Source organism: Eublepharis macularius, chromosome 2, assembly GCF_028583425.1.
Source record: "Eublepharis macularius isolate TG4126 chromosome 2, MPM_Emac_v1.0, whole genome shotgun sequence".
In the NCBI taxonomy this organism is placed as follows: Eukaryota; Metazoa; Chordata; class Lepidosauria; order Squamata; family Eublepharidae; genus Eublepharis; species Eublepharis macularius.
The window spans coordinates 140166071-140187189 of NC_072791.1; the positions used below are offsets into that span (position 1 = coordinate 140166071).

At 47.4% G+C, this 21119-nt stretch overlaps 1 protein-coding gene across 3 annotated transcripts in view; it reads left to right on the plus strand.

The window, feature by feature from the left end:
- The window catches only part of HRAS (HRas proto-oncogene, GTPase), a 120960-nt gene extending 101080 nt beyond the window's left edge, over window positions 1–19880 (plus strand). For all 3 annotated transcript variants that reach the window (XM_054971492.1, XM_054971491.1, XM_054971493.1), the window contains 2 exons: window positions 215–339; window positions 18160–19880. In XM_054971492.1, the coding sequence (XP_054827467.1) occupies window positions 215–334 (120 nt within the window). In that variant the 3' untranslated portion in view covers window positions 335–339; window positions 18160–19880. The remainder of the gene's footprint in view (window positions 1–214; window positions 340–18159) is intronic.
- The last annotated feature ends 1239 nt before the right edge of the window (window positions 19881–21119 follow it).

Consider the following 21119-nt stretch of genomic DNA (forward strand, 5'->3'; position numbering starts at 1 on the left):
AAATGGAGGAGAATGATATAAGCCAATTTAGGTCCCCCCTGGGAAGAAAGGTGGGATGTAAACACAATAATTAATAATCCATGGTGTTACCTGGTTGCCATACCACACCTCAAATATTCAGAAGCAATTCCTGAAACCTGCATCCTTTGTGACTTTTTTCAGTTGTCTCTCTTGTTTTTTTTTTTAGTTGAGACAATTTGTTGCTGTCTTGCAGGGAGTTGAAGATGCCTTCTATACTTTAGTGCGGGAAATCCGGCAGCACAAACTACGCAAGTTGAACCCCCCAGATGAAAGCGGCCCAGGCTGCATGAATTGTAAATGTGTTATATCATGACCAAGGTGAGTTTGTGGAAAAGGAACAGCAAGTGTTAGAAAATGGCTTCAAATTACAGGCTGGAAATTAATGGGAAGGAAGGAGAATCATGTATGATTCCTGAGCTCCTTGGAGGAAGAATGCAATAGAAAAATGGAACAAGGTTCAATGCAGTGAGCTCACTTTTGTAATGAGTAGCAGGATGAGTCCCTTTGTCACTTATCATTTATGAATCTAATGTCCCTTTAAGCATTTCATAAGACTGGATGGGGCTTGTTTAGCAGTGAATGCAAACTGTACCTATTCAAAAAGCCAAATGGGTGGGATCCTAAGTACTCCCAATAGTATGCAAACAGTACTTAGTGGTCTGCCAATAAATAGGCACTGTGTTCATGTTAGCCTCTGCATAAGGCAAATATTATGTGTAAATATATGTAGTTTCATATTGTGTTGGGGAAGGGACATCAAGGAACAGTACAACTTTCCCTTGTAGGGATTGTGTATTCAACACACTAGCTCTCTGCAGACCACATGACTCATGTTATAATCAGTACGTGTAGAGTGGGAGCAGGTATGAACAAGCTGTCCCCATGTCATCACCAGGGTATGAGTTTGACAGATGTCTATACATGTACTTAAGAGACAGCAAGCTGAATCCCAACCAAAAGATACAAAGGTAGCACAGGGCCAAACTGGCCTAGATATTGTCTTCAGATTGAAGCTGTTGAACCAAAGAGACACCACACTGAGATAAAATATAATTAAAATGATTAAACTAGAACGTGTGTCTAAAATGGTAAAGAAAACAAGAAAGCTAAATAACCTACATCTAACATACTTGCTCGAGTAATTGATCAGCAATATCAAATCCAGCATCAAAGGTTTCAGGCATCATAGTAAGATTGTAAATCCATGAAGCCACAGTGCAGAGTCTTGTCCAGACCCCATGCTCCAAGTTTGAAGTGGTAAAAGGCGTGGCCATGTCAGAGCCAAACCTAGAGCCAAAATGGCCAAGGGCTGACATTCTAGTTGAATGACAGTCCAAGTGCAATTGCATAGCTAACTGAACCAATCTCTATTTCCAAAAGCCTGGGAACAGCAAAAGACCAGTCAGAATATGGCAGTGATGTAAGGGCTTGATTCTCTGCAGCAGAACGAAGTCTTTACACCCTGTAACCCCTCCCACAATGAGAACCAAAGTGGCTCATGATAAGCTAATGAGATGGAATGTAACACAGCCATGATGGCTGTGGTGCCTGACTCCCTTTTTTAGCCGTTTTGAAGAAGCCTTGCATCTGGTATGGATAACACTAACAAGGCTTGAGATGGCACATGAGATGAAATCGCCCTTTTCTTACAGACACAGGCAGCAGCTTTTCTCAAGCTTTGCAAATTCAAGTTGAGCAGGCATAGCGCTTGACTTGTTAGGCCCAAAGCAGGCCTCTTCACTACAATCACAATATGAGTAATGTCTTTAGAGGGATGAGCTCTGTTCATGGAACTAGGAACTTCTCCTCTAAGCCCTTCTTTACAAGTAGTAGCATATTATCTTGCACAGTAATTGGTAGAATGGGAGATATTTTTTTTATTAACAGGCACAGTGATGATTAAATTATGCAGGCACCAAAGTGGCCTTTCCTGCAGTGCAATTGCATCGTGCTAGAGGAAAATCTTTGTGGCGTAGAAGTGATTTTTCTCTAGCACACTGCTAATCTACTAATGGAAATTACTTCTTCTGTTAGCAAGAGACCACTTATACCAGTGGTAAGGGCAACCTTGGATCCAGTGCAGTATATTTGACTATGATTCTTATAGGGTGCTTCAATCTAGACTGACTTGGCTGTCAAGAATGAGTAGAAAGTGGCCATTTGTTTTTATATATAGAACAAGAGCTGCTATGTATATTTTATCCTTTAAGCTCTTCTGTTCTAGGAGCTTCTTTTCCCAGTAGGCAAGTTTAGTTGCTGCTAGTCTTGTACATAGTGCTATCTTTCCACACCTGTCTCTTGTGACATCTTTATGAAGTACAGCTGTGAATCACAGAAGAGCTGAAGGGTTCCACAAGATGAAATATTTGGGATCTGGGGCAAGAATCCAGTAGCACCTATAAGACTAACAAAATTAATGGTAAAGTATGAGCTTTTTTGAGCCACAGCTCACTTCTTTAGATACAACTAGAATGTGAGTCCATCTGTTTTTATATCTTGGAGAGAGGAGTGATTACAGAAGCCAAATGACAATAGCTCATAATGACAAAAGCTGGCATGATTGAATAGGGTGGAGTATGCAGAGGGGTAGTGGGTGTGGAATGAATATTTATTTGCGGTCAAAGACCATTACTATAGCAATACATCCTTAACAGGTAATAAAATAGTTAATGCCAGCATAAAGGTGTAGAAAGACATAATACATTTAACTTTTAAGATATGTAAAAGTATGCAGACGGGTAGTGTGTGTGGAGAAATTAGCATTGGTAATGAGACAGGAAGCCTTTGTCTCAATTCAGTCCAGGTTGAAGCATTGTCTTGAGCTTCCTTATCAGTTGTGATTCAGCAGTCTCTCTTTCTAATCCCCCTTTGAAATTCTTCTGCAAGAGAACTGCTACTTTTAGGTCAGCAACTGAATGCCCTGGAAGGTTACAGTCTTCCCCCACTGGTTTTTGAAAATTTGGGATCTGTGACTGGATCTTTTGTTCTTTTACATTTCCATTTATAGCATTAGGGTGGGGAGAGAGGTGGTGCTAGATAAATTAACATTTTTCCAGTGACTCCCTTCCCCCTTTCTAGAGGTGCATTTTGCCATGAGAGAGTACCCTTAAGTTTTCCCTACTGGGGCAGATAGCAGCTCCAGAGGGGCTGTTTCCAGGGAAAGGATTAACTCCCCCTCCCAAAGAGCTGCTATTAATAAACTTTAAAGAGATCTGTTCAGTCTTGTATCTTCAGTGCTGCATGCCGTTAAGCCCTCTGTCATAAACTGAAGATAGATTCATTTTCATTGTGCTGATTCACTGAAAGAGATAGACAAGCAAAATAAAGTGTGTGTGGAAGTCTCTTGTGTAGTTAGTTTAGGTTGGTAGCCATGTTAGTCTGCAGTAGAACGGCAGGATTTGAGGCCAGTGGCACCAAGAAGACTTTCAGAGTGTAAGCTCTGACTCTCAAAAGCTTACACCTCATTGGTCTCTAAGGTGCCACTGGACTCTTACTGTGGAGTCAGTGTAACTCCTTCATTTTTAGAGATGGAACATGGGTAGAGTCAGAAGAGTGGATCACTGATGCTTCATCTATTTGAAATTTCTATTCTAATAGCATATATAAATTATACTTTATACACTAGTGGCCAAAATTTTGGAAACCTGGAAAAAGTGTATTTTTGAGGTTTGATGGCTCATAACACCACCTTTTTTTGGAGTAATACCATAAAATTATATATCAATGGAAAGATAATTTAATCAAGAATGTAATGCAACAAAGTTTGTTCAATTATCTGTATTCTATCAAATGTTATAGCCAAATAACCAGGAAAAGGAAGCACAACTTGCTTAGGTTGATATGAAGTAGCTTTCCTTCATTTGAATGTAGGAGCCAATCAGGTGTCATCTTGTTTTGGCACTGAGCCAATCAAGTCACAGTAGGATTCAGCTATTGATGTTATGTATTGGAGCTGAGAGGAGGTCATTTGTTAGTGTGTTATGTGATTGCTATCAAGTTGGTTGGTTTGTTTTGTGTTCTTTCATTTAGTGAGCTTGTAAAACGTAATAAATAAAAAAAATTAAAGAAATGGCACAAAGAGTTGACTGGTCACCCAGAAAGCGATGTAAAATAGTACTATTAAGTGAACAAGGCTACAGTTATGAAGAAATTAGAAGAAAAATTGAAAAATAGAAGAAACTTAACCAAAGGTGGCATTTCTAAATTTTTGAAAAGGTATAAGGCAACTCAGTCACTACAAAACCAGACTGGTAAAGGCAGGAAAAGGTGCACACCAGCAAGGGATGATGTGATGTTTGTAGTAGAAGACCCAATACAAATTCTGCCAGGATTACTAGATAAGATTAAAGAATTTGGAGACTTGGCAGGTTTTTATATAAATAAAAAAGTCAAAAATAATAACCAAAAATATGACCAAGAAGCAACAAGAATTGGGGGAAGTAACAGACTGTGAGGTGGTACACAAAACCAAATATCTGGGAATAGAGCTGACAGCTAAAAATATTGACTTGTTTAAGAATAATTATGAAAAGCTTTGGACACAAATCGAAAGGGATATGAGAAAATGGAATAAATTAAATCTATCATGGTTAGGTCGGATTGCCACAGTTAAAATGAATGTGCTGCCTAGAATTATCTTTCTGATGCAAACGATACCAATTATTAAAGACAAAAAACAATTTGAAAAATGGCAGAGGAAGATATCGGAATTTGTGTGGGCAGGAAGGAAACCTAGAGTTAAAATGAAAGTGCTCTGTGATGCGAAGGAAAGAGGAGGAATGCAGTTACCTGATCTTCGATTATACCATGAAGCAATATGTCTAGTATGGTTAAAGAATGGGTGTCTTTATCCAATCATAAATTGTTAACGTTGGAAGCATATAACAAGCTTTTTGGATGGCATGCATAGTTATGGTACAATAAACATAAAATGGACGCAATGTTCCAGCACCACTATTTGAGAAGGAATTTATTTCTAACCTGGCTAAAATATAAAAAGTTCATTGATCAAGAGAAACCACTATGGATTGTTCCAGTTGAAGTAATCAATCCGAACTTAGAGTATAAGGGAAAAGAATGGCTTACCTTTAAAGAGCTTATAGAAATAGAAAATAATGAGTTGAAACTTAGGTCACATGAGGAATTACCATTCAAATATGGCTGGCTACAATACCGACAGATCAAAGATTTATTTGAGTCAGATCAAAGGAGGACAGGTTTTAGAATTAAAAATTCAGAGTTAGAAGAACTTTTGCTGGGGGATAATAACAAAGCAATTTCTAAAATGTATAAATTGTTATTAAAATGGTATACAGAAGATGAGACAGTGAAAGTTCAAATGGTAAAGTGGGCGATAAATTATAATAATGAAATTATGATGGAAGCTTGGGAGCAATTGTGGAAAAATACACTAAAAATTTCAACTTGAACCAGTATTAAAGAAAATGACTATAAAATGATTTATAGATGGTATTTAACACCGAAGAAGTTAGCCATTGTGAACAAATGGCTATCTAACAAGTGTTGGAAATGTAAGGAGCATGAAGGTTCTCTATTTCATATGTGGTGGAGTTGAGGCAAGGCTAGAGACTTTTGGTCTAAAATATGTGCTGAAATGTCTTCAATACTCCAATATAATGTTGTTAAGAATCCAGAAATGTTATTATTATCCTTGCATTTAGAGGATGTTAATAGAAAAGGCAGAGTATTATTGTATTATATGATAGCGGCAAGAACGTTATATGCACGATATTGGAAGAGAGAAGTGTCAGGGCTTGTCGCTGCCGCCGCTGGGCAGAGCGCCGGCAGGGCCGGCCCTGACATCAGAGGAGCACCAGGGATGCTGCAGGACCCTGCTCTGTGGAAGGAGGGGCGGTATACATCACCCTGACTCCCTCTCAATCCACTCGCTGGCCTGCTCAACCTGGCCTGCTTACCCCCTGCGTCCTCCATCATCTCCTCCTCCCAGAAGTCTCCTCCAAGCCTCCATTCTTGCACTACTCTGCTCTCACTCCACACCATCACTCCTTACTCACACCCACCACCTCAGAGCTCTTCCTAGCCACCTTATATAGGGTTTCCTTTCCCCGCCCCGCCCTCCTTCTAGGCTTGTTCCCTCTCCTGACTTGGCCCAGCTGTGCTTTCCCTCAGGTGTTTCCCTCCTACCACTAATCCCTTCTTGGCTTCCTTGCCTTGCTGGCAGGGTGGGGTTGAATGCGAGCCATCCCCAGCTGAGGTCGCCTTGGCCTTGCTCACGAGGAACTGCCCCAGCCGCCTTCTGTGCTGCTGAGCATGCCTGGGCTTGCTCGTGAGGAGCTGCCCCAGCCGGCTTCTGCGCTGCTGAGCTTGCCTGGCCTTGCTCGCGAGGAATTGCCCTGGCCAGCTTCTGGGCTGCCTGCTCATTGATGCTGGGCGGGGCTCCCCATCTCCTCCCCCAGAATGCCTGTGGCAGCTCCACCTGGAGGGGCTTGGCTCCTAGCAACTCCTGAGCCAGGCTGCTGTCCTCTAGCCGCGGTGTGGCTCTGGGCTGTAGTGGCTGCTTCTCCTCCTTGGCTGGTAAGGGCTCTGTTTGGGCTGCTGCTGGGTCCCTATTCCCCCTGCCTTGGCCCCTTTCCTCTGTCCTGCTTAGCCCCCTCTCTTCCCCCTGGAGGGTGGGACTGGCTGGTCTCTCCCTGCTCCCTCCAGCCCTCTGAGGCTTTGGCCTTTCGCCCCTTCCCCCTGGAGTGGGCAGGTTCTGGACCTGGTTGCTGGCTGGGGTGGTAGGGCCACTGCCTCCCGGTTGCCTCCCACTGCTCCCTCCTGGCAAGTCTGGGGGCTGGGACTCAGACCCCGGACACCCCCCCCGCTTAGCTTTGAGTTGTGGGGGTCAGGGTCGGTCTCGAACATATGGGACATGAAGTCCGCGTCCACATGCAACCCCCTTGCGGTACTTGATGGTGAACTGGAAGGGGAGGAGGGAGAGGTACCACCGTAGCACATGGGGGTTGTGCGCCTTCATGCGGTGGAGCCACTGCAGGGGTGTATGGTCCGTTAGCAGGACAAAGGGATTATTGGCCAGGTAGTACTGCAGGGCCCCCACAGCCCACTTGACCGCTAGGGCCTCCCGCTCCACGGTTGCGTAGCGCTTCTCTGCGGGCTGCAACTTCCGACTCAGGAAGAGAATGGGGACGTCCGCTCCGTCCCGTTCCTGAGTCAGGACAGCCCCAAGGCTGGTGTCAGAAGCATCTGTGGCCAGCGTGAAGGGTCAGTCAAAGTCCGGGTTCCACAGGGCTGTGGTGTTAGAGAGGGCTGCCCGCAGGTCCTTGTAAGCTTCTTCTAGCACTGGGGTCCACTGGACTTGGTTGGGCAGCCCCTTCTTTAAGCAGTCCGTCAGGGGGGTGGCTCGGGAGGCGAAGTGGGGGATGAACCGCCCGTAATACCCCAGCAGTCCCAGGAAACGTCGGACCTGCTTCTTGGTCCGTGGCTGTAGGGCATCGGCTATCGAGGCCACCTTGTCTGGTGATGGGTGAACCCGGCCTCCCCCGACCACAAAGCCCAGGTACTGGAGTTCCTGGAACCCCAGGTGGCTCTTCTTTGGGTTAGCCCGTAGTCCGGCTCGCTGGAGGGCCTTTAAGACAGCTTCCAAGTGTTGGAGGTGGGTGGGCCAGTCCGGGCTGAAGATGATGATGTCATCTATGTATGCCATTGCATACGCCCGGCACTCTCCCAGCACTTGGTCCACCAGCCGCTGAAACGTGGCGGCCACCCCATGGAGACCAAACGGCATCTTCTTGAACTGGAAGAGGCCTTGTGGGGTGGCAAAGGCTGTCTTCTCCCGATCTTCTGGCCATAGGGGCACTTGCCAGTAGCCCTTCGTCAAGTCTAGGGCTGACAGGTAGCGGGCGGACCCTAGGTGATCTACCAGCACATCTGCTCGGGTCATGGGATATGCATCCAACTGGGCCACCGTATTCAGCTTGCGATAGTCGATGCAAAATCGGGTGGTCCCATCCGGCTTGGGCACCAAGACTATCGGGCTCCTCCAAGCGCTTTGCGAGGGTTTGATTACCCCAAGCCTGAGCATCTTGTCGGTCTCCTTCTCCACTGCCTCCCACCACTTCCTGGGGATGGGGCGCCAGGTAGCCCGGGTTGTCTGCCCCAGGTCCGTCGGGATGGCATGTTGGATCAGGCTCGTGCTGCCCGGCCTGCGAGAGAAGACCCTGGGAACCCAGGCCCAGAGGTCTTGTAGCTGGGCCCTCTGAGCTGGGTCGAGCTGGGGGTCCACCTTGGGCTCCTCGAACTCCGGGGCATCGGTGGTCCATGGCAGTGCACTGTCAGGAAGCTCTAACGGGTCCTCAGCCACGCTGCACTCCTCTCCTGGGCGCTCGTGCCACTGCTTTAGGAGGTTCACATGCAGGGTCTTCCGCCAATGCCGGCCGACCCCACACTGGACTTCGTAGGTGGTGGGGCCCAGCACCCTTCGAATCTGGTAGGGTCCCCTCCACTGGTCCCCTTCCTCTCTTGGGAACACGAGTTGGACACGAGGACCTTCTCTCCAGCCTGGAAAGTCCTCATCCGCACGCCCCGGTCATAGGCGGCCTTTGGTTTGACTGGGTGCAAGTCAGTCTGTGATTCGCCTCTGCTTGGGACTGTTGCACCCGGTCATGGAGCTGGCTCACGTACTCCTGTATGGGGGGTGCGGGGCTGCTGGCCCGGGGCCCCCAGCGATCTGTCAGCTGAGAGAGCATCCCCCGTGGCTTGCACCCATATAGCAGCTCGAATGGGCTGAAGCCAGTGGAGGCCTGCGTGGTCTCCCGGAGGGTGAACATCAGCAGGTCGATGTACAGGTCCCACTGGTGAGGCTTGTCCCGCGTCATCTTCTTCAGGGCCTCCTTGACGGTCTGGTTCAGCCACTCTGCCAAACCATCTGTTTGAGGGTGGCAAGCCGAGGTGAACACCTGCCAGATCCCCAAATTCCAGCAGAATTGGCGCATGGCTGTGGCACGGAACGGGCCCCCAATCCGTCAAAATTTCATCCGGCAGCCCCACCATTGCGAAAAACTTGGACAGGGCCCGGACCATCCCCGGGGTCTGCATGGTCTTCAGCGGGATGACCTCGGGGAACCGCGTGGCATAGTCCACAATCACCAGGGCAAAGCGGTGGCCCTGGGGTGTGTGTGGCAGCGGTCCGATGAAGTCCATTGCGATGCGTTGGAAGGGCGTCTCCATGACAGGCAGCGGAGAGAGGGGGGCCTTCGGCGGGCGGCGAGCTGCCACCCGCTGACAGGTGGGACACGAGCGGCAGTGAGCCTTCACATCTACATTCATGGAGGGCCAGAAGAACTGCTCAAGGACCTTCCTCAGGGTCTTGTGGTGCCCCAGGTGCCCGGCCCAAGCGTGCTCATGGACCGTGTGGAGGACTTCCGCCCGATAGTTTGCTGGCACAAGTAGTTGGCGGACCTCTCCCTGGCCATTCGGGGCATGGGCCAGGCGGACCCACACACCCCTTTGCTTCTCGATGCGAGGAAGCCGATGAGACCTCCGCTCATCCCGCACTAGCTCCTCCTCACGGGCCGCTGTCTCTCGCAAGCGCTGCAAGGACTCATCTGCCCCTTGGGCATTGCGGAATGGGCGGTCTGCCGGGGGTCCAGCTGGGTCTTCAGCCCATTGTTCTGCCCCTGGTCTGACAGAGGGACCCTGATCTGGGTCGGCGGCCTCCTCCACTTGCAGAACTGGGGCGACTTGTGGGTTTGCCAACCCCTCCGCTGCCTCCCTGAGTAGCCTGTAGAACTCCGGGGCATCTCTACCCAGCAGCATTGGGTGGGGCAAGTGGGCTACCTTGACAACCTCTATGCGGCGGCGCGCCCCCAGGTATTCCACCGTGACCCAGACCACAGGATACGGGAGGGTGCGGCCCATCACATCTGTCACTGGGATCCAGCGGTGCAGTAGGGTGGCGGCTGGGACGAATTGGATGTGGATCACCGAGACTGCGCTCCCTGAGTCCAACAGGGCCTGTAGGTTCTGCCGGCCTATCTTCACAATGGCACATAGACTCCATCCCCCTGCCAGCTGAGTCAGCTGGCGGGTTGATTTTCCAAGCCAACACACATACCACTGGCGAGGAGGCTGTGGGGGCACAGGCTGGCATCTGCTGCTCCACTGCCTGAGCTGCTTGGAAGGCCACCTCCAGCTTCCACATTCTGTCCAGGTGTTCCTCCAGCCACAGTCTGAGCCCCACTCGGGCTGCGGCATTGGGATACATCCCTTCGACTGGCGCCTGCGTCGGAACGACCTTCCCCATATGGGCCACCAACTTGTCAGGGCTTGTCGCTGCCGCCGCTGGGCGGGGCGCCGGCTGGGCCGGCCCTGACGTCAGAGGGGCACCAGGGATGCTGCAGGACCCTGCTCTGTGGAAGGAGGGGTGGTATACATCACCCTGACTCCCTCTCAATCCAGTCGCTGGCCTGCTCAACCTGGCCTGCTTATCCCCTGCGTCCTCCATCATCTCCTCCTCCCAGAAGTCTCCTCCAAGCCTCCATTCTTGCACTACTCTGCTCTCACTCCACACCATCACTCCTTACTCACACCCACTACCTCAGAGCTCTTCCTAGCCACCTTATATAGGGTTTCCTTTCCCCGCCCCGCCCTCCTTCTAGGCTTGTTCCCTCTCCTGACTTGGCCCAGCTGTGCCTTCCCTCAGGTGTTTCCCTCCTACCACTAATCCCTTCTTGGCTTCCTTGCCTTGCTGGCAGGGTGGGGTTGAATGCGAGCCATCCCCAGCTGAGGTCTCCTTGGCCTTGCTCGTGAGGAGCTGCCCCAGCCGCCTTCTGCGCTGCTGAGCTTGCCTGGCCTTGCTCGCGAGGAATTACCCTGGCCAGCTTCTGGGCTGCCTGCTCATTGATGCTGGGCGGGGCTCCCCATCTCCTCCCCCAGAATGCCTGTGGCAGCTCCACCTGGAGGGGCTTGGCTCCTAGCAACTCCTGAGCCAGGCTGCTGTCCTCTAGCCACGGTGTGGCTCTGGGCTGTAGTGGCTGCTTCTCCTCCTTGGCTGGTAAGGGCTCTGTTTGGGCTGCTGCTGGGTCCCTATTCCCCCTGCCTTGGCCCTTTTCCTCTGTCCTGCTTAGCCCCCTCTCTTCCCCCTGGAGGGTGGGACTGGCTGGTCTCTCCCTGCTCCCTCCAGCCCTCTGAGGCTTTGGCCTTTCACCCCTTCCCCCTGGAGTGGGCAGGTTCTGGACCTGGTTGCTGGCTGGGGTGGTAGGGCCACTGCCTCCCGGTTGCCTCCCACTGCTCCCTCCTGGCAAGTCTGGGGGCTGGGACTCAGACCCCGGGCAAGAAGAAATACCAGGAATTGAAGAATGGACACAAAAATTGTTGTACATGGCGGAAATGGACAAATTAACAAGAAAACTGAGGGATCAAGATTCAAAGGGATACTTTGAGGATTGGGGGAAAATGAGAAAATATTTAGAGGAAAAAATGGGATGTTAAAGGACAATTATGGTCTTTTGAAAGTTATTAAACAAGATAAGATATAGTTTAGATCTTTACCAGTAATAAAAAAGTGACAACTAGGATTTTGAAATAAGATTAGAAAACGGGGGGTTGGAGTGCTGTTGGAAGTCAACACAGAAAAGGGGGAGGGGGTGGGAAGCATATAACCATGGGAAATGAAGGAAGATGTAATTGTTATAATGTTAATTGTATGTTAACCCATCCAATAAAAATTATATTTAAAAAAAAATTAGAAGAAAAATTGAAAAATAGAAGAAACTTAACCAAAGGTGGCGTTTCTAAATTTTTGAAAAGGTATAAGGCAACTCAGTCACTACAAAACCAGACTGGTAAAGGCAGGAAAAGGTGCACACAAGCAAGGGATGATATAAGAATTGAGAGACTGAGCCTAGGTGACAGAAGAAAATCATCGGGGTGTATACAGAACGAAATGGCGCAATTCAATGTGAAGTTGAGTGCAAGGACTGTTCGGCGCAGACTGGAGGAATTTGGTGTTAATGCTAGTATTCCACGAAAAAAGCCATTGTTATCTCTCAAACAAAGGTTGAAAAGATTAAACTGGGCTAAAACCCATGTTACCTGGACAGTGGAACAATGGGACAGTGTTATTGGGAGTGATGAGACCAAAATCTCCCAGTTTGGTAGTGATGGCATAAAATACGTGAGAAGAAGAATCAGAGAAGATTTAAATCCTGATTGCATTACACCTACCGTGAAACACCCAGGTAGTGTTATGATATGGGCTCGTACGACATCAAAAGGTGTGGGCAGAATTTGTGTGATAAATGGCAATATAAATGCCCAAAAATACATAAATGAAATACTTGAGCCCAAACTGAAGCCTTCCACACGTGATCTTTTCCAAGATAATGAAGCATTTATATTTCAACAAGATTCAGCTCCATGTCATGTTGCTGCTGTGTGCAAAAAATGGTTTCAAGATAATCATATTCCACTGTTGGAATGGCCTGGGAATAGCCCAGACATTAACCCCATCGAAAATCTATGGAGCCAACTAAAGAAACTGGTTAGTGAGAAGCAACCCAGCAATAAAACACAATTAATAGAAACAATAACTCAATCATGGTTTCACATTATAACATCTGCAGAACTAAAAATCTTGGTTCACTCCATGGGAAGGTGTTGTAAGGCCGTAATTAAAGCAAAAGGTTACCCAACTAAGTATTAACTGACATGGTGAGAATTGTTGTATAACTCATTTTTTCTGTGTGTTTCAATTTTCTTCTTTATAACTACTGTTCTAAAAAAACCCTTCATAAGTTATTGCATTACATTCTTGATTAAATTATCTTTCCATTGATATATAATTTTATGGTATTACTCCAAAAAAAGTGGTGTTATGAGTAGACATGGGCACGATCTGAATTACGATTTCAAAACCCCCGATTTTGGCGTTTGCGCCATCGTGACTTAGCTACTCGGTTCCGTCCACGGCAACCGATCCAGCAGTCGGGGGTTTGCTTGTTCAGGACTTGATCGGATATATCGGTTTCTGTTCGGAATTGCAGACGTTCTGGCGCTAGTAATTTATTCCCGGGGCTACGGAGCCAGGGGAATGAGCTGTGTTTGCCCTCCTTCTGTCGCCCTCGAAACACAAGCTTTCCTTGATTAGCAGGCTTCCTTCCAACCACGGAGCAGCAACCCAGGGGAGGGAGGGGGAAGGGGGTGTTCTGAAGCCATGGGCACAAAGGGAAGGCAAAAGACAGCACGGGAGGCTGGGAGGCCGCCTGCGCCGTTCGTCTTTCCCCAGGACAAGGGGTGCGTGGGCAAGCCGGCCGCCCCTTGTCCTGGGGAAAGGCAAAAGGCAGCGCGGGAGGCCGCCTGCGCCGTTCATCTTTCCCCAGGACAAGGGGTGCGCGGGCAAGCCAGCCGCTCCTTGTCCTGGGGAAAGGCAAAAGGCAGCGCGGGAGGCTGGGAGGCCACCTGCGCCAGGGCACGCGGGCAAGCTGGCCGCCCCTTTTCTTGCGGGGCAGGTGAACGGCACGGGCAGCCGCTGAGCCACTTGTGCTGCTGCCAGCTCCGCAGCACACCGGGACAGCCGGCTTGCTGCATGGGCGGGGGGGGGACCCAGAAGTGCGCGCACGAGCGCAAGAGCCTATGGTTGCCCTGGGTGCTGGCAACGGTAGATCCGGCCCTGGGAATGTCCCCTCCCTGAGGGGAGGTGGCTCGTTGCCGGGTTAAAAACTCCCCCCCCTCTACTCTAAGTGTGTGTGTGTGTGTGTGAATGTCCCCTCCCTCCCTGAAGGGAGGCGGCTCATCGGGGCTGCCGGGCCTGGTGGCTGCTGCCACCAACCACCGTTCCTATATCGCTGGAAACAGCGGGGCGCCCTCCCGCTTTGGCCTTCCCGATTCCGGATCGGAAATGGGACTTGATCGGTTAGAATCGGTGGCCTGGGTTCGACAGCGGTCCGGATCCACGAACAGCTTAGTCGGTATTTTTTTTTGGATCGTGCCATCTCTAGTTATGAGCCATCAAACCTCAAAAATACACGTTTCCCAAAAGGTTTCTACAATTTTGGCCACTAGTGTAACTGAGAAAAATTTTATATGGATATTGAATTGTTTTCCGCTTTCTGTTGCATGTTTCTGAATTTTGTGGTGAAAATAACAAGATATACCTCAGAAATCAGACTTCTGGCAGCCATTCAAATTATAAGAGTTGATAGCTTTCCCCAGAGGGTGACGGAGAAGACAATCAGGAGAACTCTCCTTTATGTGCTTTCCTAAAAATCCTACAGTAGTTAAATTCGCTATATAGAACAGAATGTCAAAACCCACGCTATTTATCTGTTTGCCTGGATATACCCACCTAGAGCAAGAAGGCCGAGAATAAAACCAAGCAAGGGAAAGTAGCTAAATTTGAGTGACAAACTGAGTCTGCAGTGACTACTCCCCTCCCCCTCCCCCATTTTCAGAGACAAGAATGAGGTAGGATAAATTTGACCAGAGAGTGGGAGGGCCATTGATGTTAAAGGTTCCCCCAGAGTGTAAGGATCATCTGAGGAAAGCTCCCCATTAGTGTCCCTTAATGAACTGCTTATCTAATAAGAGAGAGGAGGCCTCATGGATTCTGTGTGCAAACACTGAGAGCCGTATGTAGGACCAAAGTCCTTATGTAGGACTGCATTTATTCTCCTTAAATCCAGAGCTTCTGTCTGGAAGAGGCTGGCAGCTGAGCTCGTTTGTAAAGTAGAGCTCCTTCTCTAAAGGAAGCACCAAGTGCTCACAGAGACAGAGAACATGTTTTATAAAGAAGAGGATTGCACTCAACTCCACTTGGCCCAAAAGTTACATCTGAAGCTGTCAAATAAGTTGATTGTGATCTCCCAGTGGGCCTAATTCTTGACCTGCACCTAGGGTAGCTATTGTTATTGAGAGAGGTTTCCAGATGTGTAGATAATCCAGATGTCTGAGTGTTTCCTCTGGCTGGGGTTGGGGGGGGTCATTTCCTGTTCTTTCTCTGCTGAAAGTGCTCCGATGATTCCCAAGTGCTGCTTAAACTGCCTGCCCTGAGCAATATGCAACTGCCAAAGACTATGGGGAGGAAAAGGCCTGGAGTTTGCTAAGTGTTTTTCCACTGTTACATCCCATGCATTTTCCCACATTGTGTGTGCAGTGTTGAGCTTTTGCCCCCCTGAACTCTCCCCCTTCCTAGAAAGCTGCCCTGTAGGAAGAGTATAGCTCTGCAATATGTTTCTAGGTATGATCCTAGCTCCCTTTTCTGGAGGAGGAAATGGGATACAGTTTTTCCTTATTTGCAGCAGAAATGGGGCCCAACGTTCTGAACAGCATTTGGAGAGATCCAGCTTTAGAGAATTGCATAATGGGAAGGGGAGGCAGGAGGAGGAGCAGCGTGTTTTAGAGATGAAGTAAAGGGTGGTGAAGTATTGAGGCCATCATTCATAAGAACAGCTGTCCTCTACACTCCATTTTCTTGATATAAGGAACTGTAATTTTCTGTCCCTGTGCCTGGTGGCCATAGGCCAACAGCATACTAGCTGAGATCCATATTGGTTCCCAGTTTGTAGCCAATACAGTAGCCAGGCTTATATTTGGATGCCCCCTAGGAAAGCAGCTTACTACATCAACATTCATTTCTACTCTGTCCTGTGCTGGGCAATGCTCATCTAAGTACATGTAGATCTCTTGGGTCACTGTACTAACTTACAGCCAATTCGTGGTACACCTTTGAGATTATGATAAAGAAAGCCAACCACGTGTACTCATCTTGCTATTGCCATACACAGCCCAGTGCTGCAGTTATACTGAGATCAGTATACTCTTGTTTGCCCTGACCTGGATGGGCCGGGCTAACCGGATCTCTTCAGATCTTAGAAGCTAAGCAGGATCGGCCCTAGTTAGTACTTGGATGAGAGACCACCAAGGAAGTCCAGGGTTGCTACACAGAGGCAGGCAGTGGTAAACCACTTCTGTTTATCTCTTGCCTTGAAAACCTCAGCAGGGGTTACCATAAGTTGCCTGTGCCTTGATGGCACTTTAAACACACATAAGCTCTTGTTTCCTGCTGGTAAGTGCAAAAGACCAGCAGCCTTCTCTTTATACAGGAGAGAGAAGCAGAGCCATTCTCAGCACAGTAGCAGTTGTGGAAGAGCAGCTGTAGGGTCCATGTGGGGGAAATAGCGATAAGTGGAGTGACAACAAACAGCAGGAGTGTTTGGCATCCCCCTAAATAGTGGTTTTCGATGCTGATGTTTTGCACAAGGAACAGGTTGGTGATGCAGCTGCAGCAACCCAAGGCACATGCTGGAATGCACAACATATTGCATTTGCATATACTGCCCAAATAAGGCACAGTGGCCTCTCTGTAACAATTTGCCTCTATTGGAATCCCAGGTCAGGAAGCATACACAAATGTGTATGGTCTGTAGGACAAAATTTAAAAAGCATTGGGTTTATATACTTGAAGCTTCACAGCATCACCGTGAGGCTAGCAGGTAGAACTGCAGCTGTTTTTCCTCCAAAGAATGAAACTTGGGGCAAGAAAGTAATTCTGTTCAGTGTTACAGAAGCTCCTTCAGTTAGACTTCTATTTCCCCCTTCCAGCTTACTTTAAAGCAGGTGCCAGAGACAGTGTCTACTTTTAAGGCAGTTGTTTTTTGCTTTGTTTGAATTATTTACTAAGATGTATTGTCAAAGGCTTTCACGGCCGGAGAACGATGGTTGTTGTGGGTTTTCCGGGCTGTATAGCTGTGGTCTTGGCATTGTAGTTCCTGACGTTTCGCCAGCAGCTGTGGCTGGCATCTTCAGAGGTGTAGCACCAAAAGACAGAGATCTCTCAGTGTCACAGTGTGGAAAAGATGTAGGTCATTTGTATCTACTCAGGAGGGGTGGGGTTGAGCTGAGTCATCCTGTGAGAGTTTCCCAGGGTGTGGAATGCTAATGGCGGGAGGCTTCACTGTATCCTGAGGAGGTTCTTTTGCATATGGATTGGTACTTGATGTGCTAATCTTCTCTGCAGGGCTATTGTCGGGGATAGAATGTTTTGTTAGCCTGGTGTTTTTCAGAACTGGAAACCATGCTCTGTTCATTCTTAAGGTTTCTTCTTTCCTGTTGAAGTTTTGCTTATGCTTGTGAATTTCAATGGCTTCCCTGTGCAGTCTGACAAAGTAGTTGGAAGTGTTGTCCAGTATTTGGGTGTCCTGGAATAAGATACTGTGCCCTGTTTGCGTTAGGCTATGTTCAGCCACTGCTGATTTTTCAGGTTGTCCAAGTCTGCAGTGTCTTTCATGTTCATGGATTGGCACATCAAGTACCAATCCATATGCAAAAGAACCTCCTCAGGATACAGTGAAGCCTCCCGCCATTAGCATTCCACACCCTGGGAAACTCTTACAGGATGACTCAGCTCAACCCCACCCCTCCTGAGTAGATACAAATGACCTACATCTTTTCCACACTGTGACACTGAGAGATCTCTGTCTTTCGGTGCTACACCTCTGAAGATGCCAGCCACAGCTGCTGGCGAAACGTCAGGAACTACAATGCCAAGACCACGACAATACAGCCCGGAAAACCCACAACAACCATATTTACTAAGATGTTGTTCTTTACAAGCTCCCCAAAACAATGCTTATTAGCCTCGAAGATTAGACAGGCATGGCTAAGGGGCTGGAAACTCTGATAGGCTTAATGCTTTCTGTGCATGGATGCTGTTGTGAAATGGTTTAGGGTAACTTCCCACAAGTTCAGTCCTCATTCACCTATTGTAGCATCAAACCGTGACTTGAATGTGCAAGGCCGACCAGTACAAATAGATTTTTCAAGCTGTCTCTGCAAATGCAGTGCTTTTCAGTGGAGGCAGGTCATACATTCACTTGAAAATCATTGAGTGGCAAAATATATAATGGTGCATGTGTCTTTGTGAATTGGGTCTTAAATATGTATTAGGCAAGAAGTTGGCATATCAGAGTAATATAGATTGTTCACATGAATACTGGCTTTTGTAAAAACAATGAAAGTGCAAAGTGAAAATGAAGTCAAAAGTAAAAAGAGCCACTGCTTGAGTTGGCTTTAAACAAAGTTTCAAATCCAGAATGGATTATTTTAAATTTTTTTAAGAAGTGGAGATATTGTTGTCTAAATTCTTGCCTTCTCTTTTCCCAGCTGACCAGAATGTGACTTTTGAGGGGGTTTCCACTGTGCATAGTGTGAAAGGAGGTGATGTCAAAGAAGAATCAAATGGATTCAAGGGAAGGGGACAGGTGACAATGGTGTCTTCAGGTCCTAAGAGCTCTGCACAGCCTGTCTCAAAACTTCACCAAGGCCTGCAATGAACAATTTTTTTACAAACACAAACCAACCCTCCCCTCCTCTTCTTGCCTCCTTCCCTTCTGGCAACTTGTACAAAATCCACAGATTGAAACTTGGTAAATTATTATACAATGGTCTTGACACTGGTCTCTGCATCTGCCCCTATTCCAGTGCATGTGGCTGCCCTCGCCTGTCCTTCTGGAGTAGGCATTGGCAGAGGGGAGGGGAGGAATGTGCAGAGAGAGCAGGGATGTGCGTTGTTCCTTCAATCTGTTGGCGCTAATAGTGGCAGGTGGCAACAACTGATGAGGTTTGATGAAGAAGCCTTTTAGAAAAGGAGAAATTGTGTCATTTCTGGTTTGAATGGCTCCATGACTGCAGCGGGAGACTGATGCCCTTGTATCTCAGGAGGAGGGCTAGTTGTTGGCCACAAAACAAGCCTTTTTGGACGGCTCTGCCAAGATGCTCCACCTGGCTAGCCTCTACTGGAGGGGAAAGCTGCATGCTCCCAAGTGCTCTCAACCATTTCCTGTGGCTGTGAGGGGGGCACAAAGATACCTCTTTATAAACAGTTTCCATGCTAATCTCAAATTCCTAATCCCAGACAGTTTTCATTCATCCCCATCCGTAGTTCACCCTTCTGTAATCATGGAAGAGTATTTACCTCTCTGTTCCTGACCACTGCAACTCTCCCCTATGTCAGAATAATTTAGCCATTTTTCTTTGCAAAAAGAAGCCATCCTGTCTGGTGGAAGTTCCCTGCAGGCCTGGATTGTGTCCTCAAGAGTCGGGGGGGCGGGGGGAGGGAGATGGTATTTCTTTATGTGTCTTTTTTAGTTTTTTCTTTTGTGGTGCTGGGCAAACGTATGTTTATCTGTAAATATATAAATGACTATACAGCAACATTGATGGAGACTGAAGGACGTTTGATTCTAAAATTGTGTTCCACTGAGCCCGACTTACTGTCTGGGGGGTTGAAGGGACCAACCCCTTGTACCTATTGGGAGGGGGGTATGGGAAGCTGTGCTATCTTTTTTCCTAAACCATTGTGTCTTATGGGTGGGGGAGGGGGAGGAGGGGGTTATTTAGTGAGTCAGAACTGTCACTTATTGGCTCTCCTGTTTATTGTAAGCTTGGCCTTTTCTGAGCAGAGTTTCTAATGCTTGTTGCCTGTGCTGGGGCTGACTTCATTGATGTGCTTGTGCAAAACTTGTGTACTTCCTGGAGGTGGAACAAGGCACTGGAGCACCGTCTTGTTCCTTGTTCTGACCTTCCTCGTTTGCAGCCGCTGTGCCTACGCTACTGCATGCACAGCTCAGATTGTTCTTCAAGTGGCAGCTCCTCTGTATTAACTGTGACCATGATCATGCCAATTATACTTGCTGTGATTAAACGTTTTTCCAATAAGATAGCATAATCAGGTGCTTGGCCATGGCCGAGTTAAAGTGAACCAGTCCAATAATTACATAACAGGTATGACTTTAAAAATTATCTGGGGAAGGGGGTTGCTCCACTGTTGGGGGTGTAAAAGAAAATCCAAACCCAGCCTTAAATGTCATTAAAGTGTTTTGTTCTCAAAAGTGTGCGTTTCTGAAGTTCCTTACTCATGTATTGCTTTTTTCCTGGCTTACTTTCAGCCAAACTTTCCCTTCTATTTGGGTGGGAATTTAACGTAAGAAAAGCCCTGCTGAATCAGATCAGTCTAGTCCAGCATCCTGTCACACACAGTGGCCAACAAATTTCTCTGGCAGGCCAATAACAGAGCATAGAGGCGAGGCTTTCCCTCATGTTGCCTCCTGGCACTGGTATTCAGAGGTTTTGCTGCCTCTGTATGTGGAGGTTCCCTTTATTCAGCAGGGCTAGTAGCCACTGATACTTACCCTTGATATTTACCCTTCATGAATCTGTCTAATCCCCTTTTACAGCCATCTATGCTTGTGACCATCCTACATCATCTGGCAGTGAATTTCACATTTGAATCACTCATCTCCCCAAAGTATTTTTTGAGGTCTGTCTTGAATCTGCTGCCCATCATCTTCATTGGATGCCCTTAAGTTCTAGTATTGCGAGAGAACTGTTCTCTGTCAACTCTCAATACCCCGTGCATAATTTTATAAACCTCTATCATGTCTCCCTTCGCCCAAATCATTGTTTCTAAACTGAAAAGTCCCAGACTCTTCAGCCTTCCCTTACAGGAAAGGTGCTCCAACACCCTTATCATTTGGGTTGTCTTCTTCTGTATTATTTCTATCTCTGCAATGTTCTTTTTGAAATATGATGACCAGTAGCTGAATACACATTCTCAATCTAGTCTCAAATGGCCCATGGCTAGGAGATGTTAATACCTGCTGCTGGTTAATAGAGTGAAACAAAAACGCACTGTGAATACAAGCATTTTCTAACCTGTATTTTACAATGAATAATGAACAGTAATATGTCAAAATAGATTTTTTAGTATTTTTCAGTGCAAAATAAATTCATAAAGTGAAATAGTGCCCCAAAGTGCAAAGTACATTTCCGGCTCGAACAGTAACAGAGGTTCCCAGTTTCATAACTAATTGTTATATATACAGCTTCTTTAAATCCACAGTTGATAACAATGTCATCAAAGTTAAAGTTTAGTTTAGTTTATTCGGTGTTTAACCCACCCTCCCCACAAGTGGGCTCAGGACGGGGTACAACAGTCATAAAATACAATTTCACAGCAGATTCTACAATAAAATTCAGCAATTAAAATTATATATATACAAAAACTGGATATAGTTGGCTACACATTCCTGCCCCCAGCATACAAAGAGGAGGTAGACAGACAC